This window comes from Protopterus annectens, chromosome 8.part0 (genome assembly GCF_019279795.1).
Source record: "Protopterus annectens isolate FY-2018-M chromosome 8.part0, PAN1.0, whole genome shotgun sequence".
Classification (NCBI taxonomy): domain Eukaryota; kingdom Metazoa; phylum Chordata; order Ceratodontiformes; family Protopteridae; genus Protopterus; species Protopterus annectens.
In genome coordinates this window covers 323632652-323647204 of record NC_056741.1, presented here as the reverse complement: position 1 = coordinate 323647204, position 14553 = coordinate 323632652, and the positions used below count along the sequence as shown (strand labels likewise).

Sequence of the window (14553 nt, the reverse complement as noted above, 5' to 3'; positions counted from 1 at the left end):
ACCCAGACAGTTCCAGCAGTAGCTGGAGCAACGGGTCTTATATAAAAGAATCTACAGTCATATTTAGATATGTTGCCAATACATGTAACCCTATACAAATTGCAGGTGTCATTACTGGGCACATTGTGGCTGCAGTGAAGTGCACTTTTGGCTGGCATCAAAGATTGAAACAATATTAATTTCATGAACTTTAATCGTACTTTGACTTTGGAATGGGGTCCATTCTCATCATGGTATTAGAAGCCCAAAAGACTTGGAGAAATTAAAGCTAAACCCATCCATTTTCATGGTCACTTTTAGCCCATGCCTGCCTGCCTTCCGTCCATTTTCTCTGTTACGTACTATGTGCATCGTTTTACCTTTTATTCCCCTCCCCCATCTACCTTACAAGGGACGCCTTTGAGTTAATTAATGTTTCCCAACGCTAGCACTGAAATGCTGCACTTGGCTTTTGCATAATGAACTTTCTTAAGATTGCTTTTTTCTTAACCATGGGCTTTAATTGTCTTTCTGATTTCTCATCCTGTTTCGTGGTTTACTTCTTGGCATCTGTATAGATGTATTCATCCACAAACTTCACTTTTTTCCACTTTAGTCTTTTTTGCTAAGATGCTAATGCTGCTTCTTATTCCTCCTTTTTCTGTCCATACTCCATTTTCTCTAGCATCCTTCACACACTCATTTTATCCCTTCCCTCTTATGCCACTACCCCTTATCCCCTCAATTTATTTTCCATCTCTGTTTATTGTGGTCTATAGTATCTTTATTGTGAAGCTGAGGGTAATGTGGAGCAAAATGGAAAGCAAAGCAGTTGTGAAACCAGGGGTAATACCAAGTTAAAATGCATTTTATTTTTCTTGTCATTGTTTTAATAACTAAAAGGAATGTGTCTAATCTTTAATATATAACAACAAGGAATGGTTTTGGTTTGTGTTGGATCTCCAAACTTGCCATCTCCTGTTAATGCTGCAAAGGTGAAATTCCAGAAATTGCATTTCGTTTGGGATGTAATTGCCAATTTTCCTGGAATACTTAAAATGACATGCACATCACTGGGACACTAGGGTGGCTTTAGGATTCAGAGGAAGCAGACTTGGATTAATTTTGGCAGTCTTACAGTGGTTGGTATGACAATTTTTTTTTTTTGTTCTTTTTCTTCAGCGACAGGACTTTGCTGTCATGGATATTGGGGCTGGGAAAAGATATTGTATACAACTCTTCATGATGCGAAAAGAGATGGTAGTTGCTATGTTGACTTATATGGGTGTCATCCATTTGAGGAACATATTTTGTTTAATTAGGAAAAATTTGTGTTGTAAGCTTTAACCAGGAAACTTGGATATTTACCACTTGTGTGTGTGTTTTTAAGCTTATTAAGCTGTTGTGGCTTGGATTTATTTATAGGAATATATACTCGGTGTCTGCAAAGAGAGTGATCATTATTTACTCTGTTTATGGGTTGGTGGCATAAGTCTCCTATTAGACTTACAGTAGGCTCTGGGCGTGCGCACAGCTGTTAAATAGGCTTACCTGTTTTGAAGGTCCATACCACTTTCCAGGCTTAATTTACTCATTCACATGATTTACCTTTTTATGACCAAAATACTGGTGGCACCAATTATTGAAAGAAAAAGAACCCTTATTACATCTCCCTTTTTCAGAAGAAAAATGGAATGACTTTGTGAGGTACATTTTTGCAAATGTCATTCACAAAGTTTACAGATTTTATGTAGTCTTTGATGATGCTAATATCTTTGGGTCATTTTTGTCACTCTAGTTTAAATTGTTTTTCTGAGTAGTATTCCACAGTCGTGTACTGGAAGCAGGAAAAGGTGTTGTACAGTATTCAAATTGTATACTAGGTGCCTGCTCAGATTTTTGGTCTGGTGTTACCAACTTTTCAAAAGCCTTTCTACCTGTTTTCAAAGTCTGTTGGTTGAGAGTTATGGGCCTTCTACCATTGAAAGAAGTATTGCTGTATTTCATATTTGGCTTAATAACAGGAAGTAGCTGGACATCTCTGGCTTTTCTGTGGTGGTGGTAGTTCAACCATGTCAGATGGCTGTGGGGGTTTGGAGAATTTTGCCAGCCTTCCCTAGAAGTATTATATGTGAAAGAGCAAGCAAATGCTTTTGTATGAAAGGCAGTTACTGGGGACAAAGGTGCTATGGAAGACGTTGACGGTCAGAGAGACCGGCAAGACAGAGGCCTGGAGGTGATTGACTAAAGACTCACCTCTTTATTTGGCTTGTTTGCAGTGTAGTCTGGATGAGGAGGTTAAGCCCATACCTTTGATGGCAGTGGATACTTGTACTGTGTGTGTGTGTGTGTGTGTGTGTGTGGGGGGGGGGGTTAGGTTGTACTTGGTGTGTGCAAGTCTGTTTCAAAGGTTAATTTACATCCTTATTACTTCACTCTTGATTGGCAGTGGTGGTTTTTAAACCTCAGTCTTGCCTGCTACCTTTATGTTGATGGGTGGTATCCTATCATCTGGATGTTAAATGGGTAGAAGTATTGTATTTTGTACCTTCACATTTATAACCAGGAGTGTCAACACATCTTCAAAATCATGTTTCACTCTTTATTGTTGTCTGCCCAGGACTCTCTACAGACTCTCATCGTTGATTAGCGGAACTGTCTGTCCTTAATTTTTCTGTATCTTGCAATATCATTTTGTGGTGGGCTTCTGCACCACCAGTACCTTGTTTTAATACTTCCCTATGCACTGTTGTTACTTCTCTTATTCATATGCTGATAAGGGGACTTGCCAATGAGCTGTTTGTGGGAATGCATTGTGATACATGCTTTAATTTTTGTAGAAGCAGAAGAGTATTTAACGTTATGCAGGTAGGGATGTGGCAAAATCACTGTCTGTGTTTTTTGTTTACAGGAGGTAGAGCGGAACTTACAGGATGCCATGCAAGTTTGTCGTAATGTGTTGTTGGATCCACATCTTGTACCTGGAGGTGGGGCTACTGAAATGGCAGTTGCCCATGCCCTGACTGAGAAGTCAAAATCCATGACTGGCGTGGAACAGTGGCCATACCGTGCTGTAGCACAGGCCTTGGAGGTCATTGCCAGGACACTTATTCAGAACTGTGGAGCCAGTACTATACGTGTGCTGACATCTCTAAGGGTAAGTCCTGCTTCTGCAAAGAGATGGAGAGCGCTAGTTATGCAGCAGTTTTTTCCTTAGTAATTTGAATTTTTGTATTTGTTTAGTAATCGCAGCTGAGATGTCTGTGAAATCCCTTGTCCTCTCATTTATGCAGTCATAGTTTTCAAGCCTTCGTTATTGCATGCTCACCTGCAATAAGAGGGGATGTTTCATATTTGGGCAGTAACATATTACATTTGTTTGTTGCACTTGTGAAAAGTGCATTTGCATACTACGGACACTTGCATGGAGATAAAATATGTATGTTGTACCTGTTGCATAACTGACTGAAATCAGGCATAAAGTGGTGAAAAATGTGAGCACTTACATGGGGCCCTGACTGTCATATAAGCCTGCTGAATGTTAGTATATTTTTTTACTTGTACTTTACCAAAGAGCTACAGAATGTTCTGTTTTTAGGTCACTACTTTAGCAGCCTTATCTACTGAGATTTCAGTCGTTTAAGGCCCAACTTCCAAGGCTTTGCATTCTTTCCTGTATTGGTATGGTGGATGTTTGTACAGTGAAACTTTAATATGCTCACTGTATGTAAATTACGTCTGCTTTTGCCATCTTTATCCTTTTTGCCACAATTTGCAGCATATGCTTTGCTTTGATTTGATTGTGGCCCTTGTCCAGTGTTTGACCTGCTCTGGAACTCAATATAGCTAATTATCCTATTGTGGAACCATAACACATTTTAATTTCTGGTTTTGAAGTTGCTTCTAGCCTTGTGTAGTCTAGGTCGTCCAGTTCTTTGCTGATACTAGTGTATATCAGATGCCAAGAAAGGCAGATGCTATTGTCATTAGATTTCAGATAAGTGTTTCCCATACCTACCAAAGAAGACTTCCAGGCTGTGGTGTAACCCCAAACCAGATGAACTGAAAAACACCTACAAAGCACAGAGGCAGAGTCCAAAATTATAGTAATGTTGGTATTTTTCAGTTCATTTTGTTTCCCATACCTGTTGTCTTTTGTGTATGTACTGAACACAATGTTGAGGGGGGTGTATGGTTTGTCAGGGATTTGCTCAGAATACTTTTAGATGTAGGCAGCATTATCTTGCAAAATTAGTTGGACTGGAAGAGAAGCTCTTACCCTTGGTGTTACAATGTCCTCGAGCTTGTCCTCTACATCTTGACATCCACTTCCCCGTGAAGAAGAGCATTAAGGAGAAGGCAAATAAGTACACAGGGTACATCTCTTCTGCCTACATGATGTTAATCCTTACTTACATCAGTAGCAGTTAGGGTTGTCTGCTTCTGTCTTTGACAAATGTTTGTTTTTACTGTTTTCAAAGACGCTTTCAGTTTTTCTCTTAAAAGTGTAATGTGTATGTGTGCTTTTAGATACTAAAGGTCTGTCTTTACTTTTCTGATTTATTTTGTTATTTTGACAAGAAAAAAAAATTGCAGAATTTTGTCTTTTTTCTGCATTTGTGCATTTACTGTATGTATAACTCTGCTCTGAGTGTTTTAACATCAGATTGTGATTTTATAATTAATTAAGTTATTTGAATTTACTGTGCAGATTTTGCTTTCTCTGAGAAAAAAGTATAGTTTAAATTGCTATTAAACATTATTTTGTCGGTTTGAAGTGGTAAGGTGTGAGCTAATTTGTAGCAGTGATTTGGCCTGGTTGATTTAGTGTTTGGACTTTGTGTACTGGAAATTCTTTAACTTCTGCCAGTGGTAAAATAATTCTGAAACATTTCAAACTATGTTTTTGTGATGTTAGCACACTTTAGCAGAGTTTAGTTGTGTGGGGCATACTTATCACCAGAAAGTTTTAAGTGCTTATTGTGATACATTATCCAATACTGTAATTTTTATTCTGGCTTGTGTTCTTACCTTTGACTTGATTTTCCCCAAGTCTGGCACCCCACCACCACCACCACGAAACCAAAAAACAAAAATATACCTCTGGCTGCAGTTAGTGATTTTGTTAGGGGCCACTACTTGGCCCCACACCACTTACCTTTTGTTTTGTCTCCCTGTAGTGCAGCTTTGCTGACAACTATGGAATGAGGGTTAGATACGTCCTTGAGGGCTGTTCTAGTACCTGGTGCAGGTATACGAGAACCAAACCCTTTAGGTACAGGAGTAGTCTGGGGTAAAAGGCCCCTTGCCAGGCATAATATTCTGTATTTTATCTAGTAGTGAAGTTCACACAAGAAAAATTAACAGAAGCTTCATCATACAGTTGGTAATCAGATTATAGCGGTTTATAAGGCTGATGTCACTTTTATATACTTTTCTACACTTTTTTTTTTTTTTTTTTTTTTTTTTTACACTAGATGGTGTAGCCTTTGTTGGTAGGCCTTTCTTACCCTGTTTATTTTTCTGGTTAACATTTCCTTTCTCTGTTTTTTTCTTTTATCAAAAATCTCTTAGCTTATTCTTACTGGCTTTTTCTTTCTTCCAGTAATTGTATTTGGTGGTCACTGTCTGGATATTTTAGGACACAAATTTTTGAGTCTCCTTTTTATCTGGTTATAAGTATTTACTTTACACAATGTCTGGGAAAGGGTTTAAAAAATGTTAGAAATGTGGGTATAAGATGTCCACACTGTGTGTTTACTGTTTAGGGTCTGAACACCTCAACCAAGGTTGTGGCATATGTGAGAGTTCAACCCCAGATCTTTGATGGAAAGAAGAAATAAGTTAATTTTTAATGGTTAGTTACCAACTCTCTTTTCTCAAGCCATTTTGGAGTTCACTCTCCCAAGACTAAAACTAGGGACCCTTCAAAATGGTCCAGACCTTTGGTTTCTCCTGTGTCTACTTCAGAACTGAGGAAAAAGAAGGAAATATTGGATCTGAAGTCACTTGAGTTCCGACCGTCTTCAAATCCGATTAGATATGTTTCAAGCCCTACAGCCTCTGATCTGACGAAATGTACTCTGCCTCTGACTTCCTTAGATCTTAAGCCCTTGCCACAGGCTGTCTATTAGCCGAGCTTAGATCTAGTTCCTTCCAGGGTGTGCCCTCCCCATTTTTAGAACAGCAGTCAGAATTGCCTTCAGTAGTATTCTCTCGTTCCTCCAGAAGCCTCACGGAGGGAGATGTAGAAAGGATGATGAGGTTCTTCACAGAGCAAATTCAGACGGGAGGTCTCATGATTCCTACCACTCTGGGTCAGGAATGCTATCCATCAGCCATTCCACTAATAACTCCTTCTCTGACCCAGCCTGTGTCAAAGCTCTGAGCATTCCAGGTTGGATCCAAAGAGAGCATGGTCTTCCGATCCAACTGTTAATCTGTATGCATCTGCCTCGACATCTTCAGATCTGGATGACTATCGAAACCAAAGCTTCGAAGTCGGATCTGAAAGGATATGTTCGACTTAGGTTTTCAGAGCTGCCGCTTCCTCTTGCAGCTTCGGCTCTGAAAAGCTGGGCTCTGGCTTCCGCCTTGGGTGGATTTCTGTCAGAGCAGATTGAAGTGACGAGCCAGAAATTCATTTTCTCACGTTTGACTTCCTTCTCTCCCGAGTGGTCTATTTTTGAGATTGTGAAGAGGGTTTTCCCTGCTCTGGTAGGTCAGATGGGTTCTTCCCCCTGGGATCCACCCTCGGCCTCTCAGGTGGTTTTGCACCATGATCCTCAACATTCTTACCCCATGGGTGCACAGCCTTCCCAAAGCTTCCAGTCTACCCAGCAGAGTATTGTCATATTTTCTGGTACTTCTCCGGATCATCCCATCGAAGTCGTCCCTAGGAAGAGAAAGTGCAAAAGGAAGCACTTGGACTCTTCTCAAGAGTCTATCACTGAGGATACAGACTTCGATGAGGGAGAAGGGTCTTCCAAATCACCACCCAATGACATCATTTGGAGACATTCTTGAGATACTTAAACAGAAGGGTGGTTATTCTGCCCAAAACCTGACTGTTGAGGAGTCAGTATTTCTGGAAGCTTTGGGACTGGCCCATCTACTGTATGGGTTACTCTGCCTGCTGTTGAGCTCATTGATTTGGTTTCTATGCGAGCGTGGAAGGAACCTGATGCAATTGAGCTGATCCCCAAGAGACCAGACGGGTTTCTGGCTCAACCGGTAGGAAGACAATATTTGGAGTAAAGGGGTACCAATAGATGCAGTGGTCGTGGAGGCAGCTATAAAGAAAGAACTCTTGTAACAGAGTTCCACTGTCCACCCCCCAGTAGACAATTTAGGGCACTGGACAGATTTGGGAAGTAATATACTTCAACGGCTTTTACTCTCTGATCGCTGAACTACTTGGCACACTTCATGAGACTGCAAAGGGACTTGATCAAGGAACTTTCAAAATCCCTTTGAGACCACTTCTGCTGAGGCTCAGTCTTCTGTGGTCTCACAGTTGGCTACCCTTCAATCTATTCCAAAGTCATCCATGAGACTCGTATTGCATGCTGCAGGAGTCTCGAGGACCATGGGTTCAGGTGTTTACATCTGGAGGCATGCCAGGATGCACCTGTATGATTTTGCGGAGCCCTTCAAGTCATCATTCTTCAGTGCTCCCTTTGGCTCTTCCTTGTTTGGCCCCACTGTAAAAGAGACGCACTCCAGGGGTGAGAAAGATGGAAAGACACCATCTGCAGTGGGCATGCATTTGTTGACCCCCCTCAAATGACCTTTCCCACAAATCAGCAGGGCAGTTGAAATATATGGTTCAGGAAGTCTGTGTGTCCTTTCTAGGATGGATGTGGAGGTAGTTCCCCCCAGAGGCAGAAGGGTGAGCGATAATGGGAGAAGATGCCCCCATTTCAGAGGAGGCCTGCTTAACCAAGGGTCTAGAGTCTCTCTACAGATCCATTCAGCGATCCTGAAGGGAAGCCCTATTGCTTTCCTCTGGAGAAATTCGGGGGGGGGGTCCCTTATCTCTGCATAAGGGAAGTCTGGCTAAACATAAAAGCCACTTGGGTGCAGAGAATTACATCCAGAGGTTGTATTCCCTTTTCCCCATCACCTCCATTATACAGGAAAATCCCCAATGTTCCACCCAGTCAGAGAAGCAGCAGGGCTAGAAATCTAAAAGCTGCTAGAAAAAAAGATCATCCAAGAGGGTCCCGCCAGACCAAATAGAATCTGAAACTTGCTCAAGATTCTTTTTAGGGTCAAAAGACAAGGGACTGGAGACCAATTTTAGATCTCAGTGTGTTGAACAAATTTCAGTCCATTCTGCCCTTTCTGAGCAAGGACGACTGGATGTGCTAGATAGACGATCAGGATGCGTACTGTCCTATAAAAATTAATAGACTATCCAGAAGGTACGTACACTTCCATCTGGCAGCCAGTCATTTTCAATTCAGAGCACTACCCTTTGGTCTCACGACAGCCCCCGGGGTGTTCAGTAAGTGTATGGCAGTAGTAGCAGCTCACTTGAGACTGCAGGGATTACGGGTGTTTCCATATTTAGACTGGCTTATTACCACCCCAACCAGGCATCAACTGATACAAGCATGAGACCAAGTGCTGCAGACTTGTTCAAATCTTGGAATAACCATCAATTAAAAGTCTTATTTACAACTAACCCAGACATTGGAATTCCTACGAGCAGTGTTCAACAACAGTATCTGTGATAGCATCACTTCCTGTTTCGAGAGTACAGACAATACGGAAGCAGGTCAGGGACATAATGTGCAATAACAGAATTTCAGCCCGATTGATTCTGCAAGCCCTGGGATCAATTTCAGTGGCAATAATTTTAGTTCCTTTAGCAATATATCGCATGAGGGGTCTGCAGTGGATGCTAGTAACAGTAATCGGTACTCTCTCAACCCATGTCAGCGAAGATGAGAATAACTCTGGTATGCAAATGGTATCTTTCCTGATCGATGCAGTCACAACTGTTACAAGGCTGTTCTTTCATTCTCCCTCAGCCCAAGCTCATAGTGACAATGGACACTTCCTAGGTTTGGTGAGAGGGGGGGGCATTTCCTGGGGAAGACGGTCCAAGGCACTTTGTCCCCTGAAAAGGCCAACTTGCATATCAGTGTTCTGGGAATGAGAGCGTGCTTTTGGCATTGCATGCATTCCAAAAATCTCTCACTCTCAGGACAGTTGTAATCCAAATGGACAACATGTCAGTAGTTTGGTACATCAACAAACAAGGGGGAACCAAATCTTGGCCTGTGTTGAAGCTTTAAGGGTTTGGCAGTGGGTGATATCTTCCAACTGCTTTCTGATAGAGCATAATCCAGGGCAGTTGGATGTAATAGCAAACAAATTGAGCAGGTCCATTTTACTGCCTCATAAGTGGTCTCAACAACAAGGTGACAGAAATGATTTTCATTTGGTGGGGCCAGCCTTACTGTGATCTTTTTGCATCTCCCCTGAACAAGTGCAGCAGCTTGTTTGCCCTGATCCGCCCCATGGTGGAGTCACTGAGGGATGCTGTGCTCCATGGCTGGCCTCCCAGTCTTCTGCATGCTTATCCTCCATCTCCTCTAATTCCCAAATTCCTTCACGAAGCAGCCAGGTTGAAGAGGAAGGTCATCCTTGTTTCACTTTACTGGCTTCGACAGGTTTGGTTCCACTTCTTTGGTCTCTTTTGCTGCATGCACCTTGGATTCTGGATCCAGCTCCAGACCTGTCTCACCCGACAGGCATGATTCATCCAGACAGCACAAATCTCAAACTGTATAGTTTCTCCAATTCCCTTAATAGCAACCAGTGCTTTCTTCTCCTGTCCATTCCATACTTTTTTCCCATAAACCTCCTCCTAGGAAACTTTCCAGGAGTAAATGGGGAGAAGATCCATTTATTGAGCAGAGCAGAATCGGATAGACCCCTTCTCAGCTCAGATTCATTCTGTTCTTGAATTTTTAGTGAGTTTCTTAATTAGGGTGCTAGTTCGACTATTAAAGTTCAAACTCCCAGCAATCTCTAACTTTCATGTGGGGTTTCCAAATTTTTTTCTCTGGCTTCCTCCAAACTGTGCCAAGCCTTTTTGAAAGGTACTTTTCCACTAAGACCGCCTTATAAAGACCCCATACCACCATGGGATTTGAATTTGGTACTGCAAACCTTAATACATTCTCCCTTTGAACCTAGCAGCTAAATGTGATCTAAACTTTTTTGACCTGGAAAATTTTAGTTGCAATTACATCTGCTAGAATTTCAGAACTTCAAACATTTTTTTCAAAGCCACCATACTTGACTTTTTATAACGATAGAAGCACCTTTACTAATGGTGCTTCCTTCCTACCTAAGGTGGTGTCAGAATGTGACATTAACCAAGCCATTAACCTGCCAGTGTTCTTCCCAAATTTTGCAAATAAAGGAGAATGTATGCAGCAGTGACTGGGATGTTCATAGACAATTACATTTCTACCTGCACTGAACAAAAGAGGTTAGAAAGACAGATCAGCTATTTGTTTCCCTGTGCAGATAAGTTGGGCAAATCAGTTACAAAGGTAACTCTAGCTAGATGGTTGACGGATTGCATTTCATTTGTCTACAAGAAGTTGAATCTCCCCTTACCAGAATCATAAGGCTCACTCGACCAGATCGATGGTGGCTTCCACTGTATTCCAGTCTAGAGCCTCTATGGACAATATATGTGCATCCTCAGCTTGATCAAATTCTCATGCCTTTACCACTCATTACAAATCAGACCTGGTCTCGAGGGGAAGGGTGGCCTTTAACTCAACCATACTCAGGAATATCCTTCCTTAGAGTCCACCCAGGGATTTAGGTAGCTGGGGGACTCTGTCCCATTAGTTGAGGAATGAATGAAAATTGACAAAATATGATAAGGAAGTTATGTACTTGCCCGTAACGTTTCATCTGTGTTGTCTATTTTTATTCCTCAGTTCCCCACCCTTCATTTCTCGCAATTTCTGGAGAAATGACTCTTGTACACCATATGTCCCTTTCGTTGAACTCCAGTTATGGCAATTTCATATTTTTTTCTCTCTGTCAAGCTGTCCGTAGGAAATAGAATCTGATGGAAGTTGGGGATAGTGCATTATGGGTAGAAAAGGAGCTTGAGAGTTTGTCAGAGGTCACGAGCTAGTGTAATGGCAGAGTCGGATCCAAATGTCATATCTGAGCCCATCAGTTGAGGAAGAATAAAAATGGACAACACCGATTGAGTATTATAGTAAGTACATATATTCTTTTTATCAAGGATGTGGGGGAAATTTTAGTATGCATACAGTCTGGATTTTGTTGCATCCATACCTGCAGAGTAAAAGTGGATGAAATTGTTTCTAATTTGACTTTTGTTTTATTTTACATTTGTTTACTGGGATAGTCCAACTGGACTGGGTCCATTTACAGCAGAGGCCTGGGGAGAAAACCTCCACATATATTGACAGAAATACTAGAATTTAACATATAGTAGTAAAAACTGATTAACAGCAAAATCCAGCCAATAAGACAGAAATATAAAACAGGCAGGCTACAACTCTGCAGTTAAATCGACAAAATACATTTTAGTATTGAGTCATTGCATCATGTTAAAGTGAAGTAGCTATATTAGAGAGAAAAATTGTTGGATGTAAAAAAAACTATAGCATTTACAGTAGGCAAGTAATAAGCCCTTCAAGCTTTTCACAGAGCTAAAGCAGTGATTTTAGGTTATGCATGGGCATAGGGTATGACTTTGGTTTTGAAACATGCTTTGAGAGGTTTGCTTGAGTGTAGAAATACGTTCTTGAGAAATACCTCTTCTGTTGTTTAAGACTGTATGCATGGTTACATAATCAGAATTCTGTGATTTAAAATTCAGAATTTTGAATGCACCTTAAAGTTCGGAATTCTTGTTTGGGACCTGTTGCACAGATTCTCAAACAGTGAGATGATAGAGGCAAATTAATGCGTGATATATCTAGGATGTTTCATGACCCAAGTTTTCGCTGAACAAGGCTTCATGTTTCAAGGGGCATGTTTCAAGGGGCATAACAAAAGTCAAGAATCCAAAAAGAAATGTCAGGAGGGTAAATTTTCAAAAACAAAGTTTTTTTTTTCTCTAAAAGGGATCAGGCCCTTCCCCTTCCCTGCAAAGAAATGACTGTTGAATCATAGGGCACCCCCCCCCCTTCCTGCTCTTCCTCCTTCCCCCAGGCTTTCTCAACCCTGCAACCTGGCAGCAAATAGTCTCAGTTAGATGGGTTCTGGGAGTAATTCAAAGAGGATACATTTGGTAGTGTATAGAAAATCCTCTCCCTTTTAGGGGAATTCAGCACACCCACCAGACCAGGCAAAATTGTCTCCTCCAGTTCTCCATTACATGGTAGAAGCAGGGGTCACAGAACCCCAGTGCCTGAGATACTCAAAGGATTTTACTTCTGAACCTTTCTGATAAAAAGGGAGCACTTCTGTAGACTCAGCCTAGATTTGTCCTATATCGTTGTAAGAGTTCTACAGTTCAAAATGCTCACCTTACAGTTTGTTCTAGCATTGCTTCCAGACCACTGTTTCATGGTGACTGTAGATTTCAAGGACATTTACCATATTCCTCCCTCTCTCCCCCTCTAGGTGCCATCCACTCAGGTTAAAGTCCTAGCGACTTGAATTAGATTTAAAAAGAAGTCTATTCTGTGCTAGTTTGGTGAGGTCCTCCAGCATCATCATCCCTGTGGTTGTCATCCGTGTGTCCTACAGTCTGGTTGCAGGTCGTCCTTTTTGCCTGGCTCCTTCAATCTTTCCAAACATTTCTTCTTCAGTGATCTCTGTCTTCTGATGATGTGACTAAAGTAAGACATTCAGAACTTCATCATGTGGGCTACGAGTGACCTAGCCTGTTTGATCTGATCTCTTCCAAAATCAGTTTTAGTTCTTTTGGCAGTCCATGGCAAACACAGAATCCTTCTCCAGCACTACAGTTCATGTGTGTCAGTCTTCTTTTTGTCCCATTTCTATAGTGTCCAGCTTTCGCATATCTAATTGACCACTGATAAAACGAGTCCACGCACAGGTATGATCTTTGTTTTAAGTGTTATTTCCTTGCTTTTGAATACTTTGTCGAGAGCTTCATTGTAGAACGAACAAGTGCTATTCTGCAAAGTATTTCTTCCCTGCTGGTTGCTTTCCTGTTTACAGAAAAGCCCAGGAGATTAAAATTCTTTACAACTTCTGTCATCTTCAGGCTCAAAATCTTCATCATTTTCCATATTCATGATCTTAGTCTTATTTTAAGTTCTAATCCTACATTATGACTTTCGGCTTTAACTTTTCTCAGTAGATACAGCATGTCATTTTTACTGCTGGTGATGAGCATTGTGTTGTCTGCATAATGCAGATTGTGTATATTTTGACCACTAACTTTAAAACTGATGCTCTCTTATTCCAGATTTGCTTTTTTGAAAATAGCTTCACCATAAAGATTGAATAGGTAAGGTGAGAAGATGCATCCTTGTCTAACACTGTTTTATTGGAAACCAATCAGTGCTGCCATATTCAGTTCTCACTGCAGCTTCTTAATTTTCATAAAGGCTCTTTATCAGCTGAATTATGTTTAGGTATTCCTGTTTGTGCTTGAGTTGTCCATAGTTTATCATGATCCACACAGTCAAAAACTTTGCTGTAGTTGATGAAGCAAAAGTGTGCAGGCTTTTGGTATTCTTTATTCTTCAATATTGATCTAACATTGGCAATAATGTCTCTTGTTCTGTGATTTTTTCTGAAACCAGCCAGAATTTCGGGTAGTTGCACAACATACGATTGTAGCCCTCATATTTTCATCACTGTTTTGCTGGTGTGTGGAATTAATGCAATTGTTCTGTAGTTTTTACAACCCTCGAGTCTCCTTTCTTTGGTATAGGTATGAAGAGCAATCTTCAGTCAGTTGGCCATGTTTTTCCCATCCAGATCTGTTGATGTTGACACAGTCTAGTGAGTGCAATGATAGCACCTTATAAGCCCTAGATTAATTCAATTAGAATACTGTCGATTCCAGGTGACTTGTTCAATAAAGCTTTAATTGCTGCTGTGGCTTCTTATAAAATATCTGGTGGTGGTTTTAGTTTCCGGTTCAATTTCCCCAATGTTATCCACATTGCCTTTTTTTGAATAAATTTTCTGTATATTCTTTCCCTCTTTTTTTTTTTTTTTAATGCTTTCTAGATTGTTCAGTATCATTTCATTGGCGTCTTTAAGCATTCCCGATCAAGGTTGGAATTTCTGCCTCAATCTCTATATCCTGATAAGCTAGTTTATTTCTATATGTTGTGATTCAATTTTCTGACAAATATCCTTGAAACGTCTATTGTCTTTCTGAATTTGATATTGAAACTGTTCATTTGTGATACTTTCTCTTCTGTCGGAAAATGTCTTTTTTCTGCTACTTTTCTAGTTTCTTCTGAGTGCCAGTGTGAATGTTTTGGCTTTCTTTCTCTTCTGGAGTGTTATTTTAGTTTTGTCACTTATGGTTTTAATGTCATTCCATAACTCTTCAGGCTGTATCTCTAG

The 14553-nt window shown here is 40.8% G+C and overlaps 1 protein-coding gene across 1 annotated transcript in view; it reads left to right on the top strand.

Moving 5' to 3' along the window:
- CCT3 (chaperonin containing TCP1 subunit 3) overlaps positions 1 to 14553 on the top strand; it is a 1145726-nt gene that overhangs the window by 933393 nt on the left and 197780 nt on the right. Inside the window, 1 exon segment of the mRNA XM_044079187.1 lies at positions 2891 to 3136. Coding sequence (XP_043935122.1) covers positions 2891 to 3136 — 246 coding nt within the window.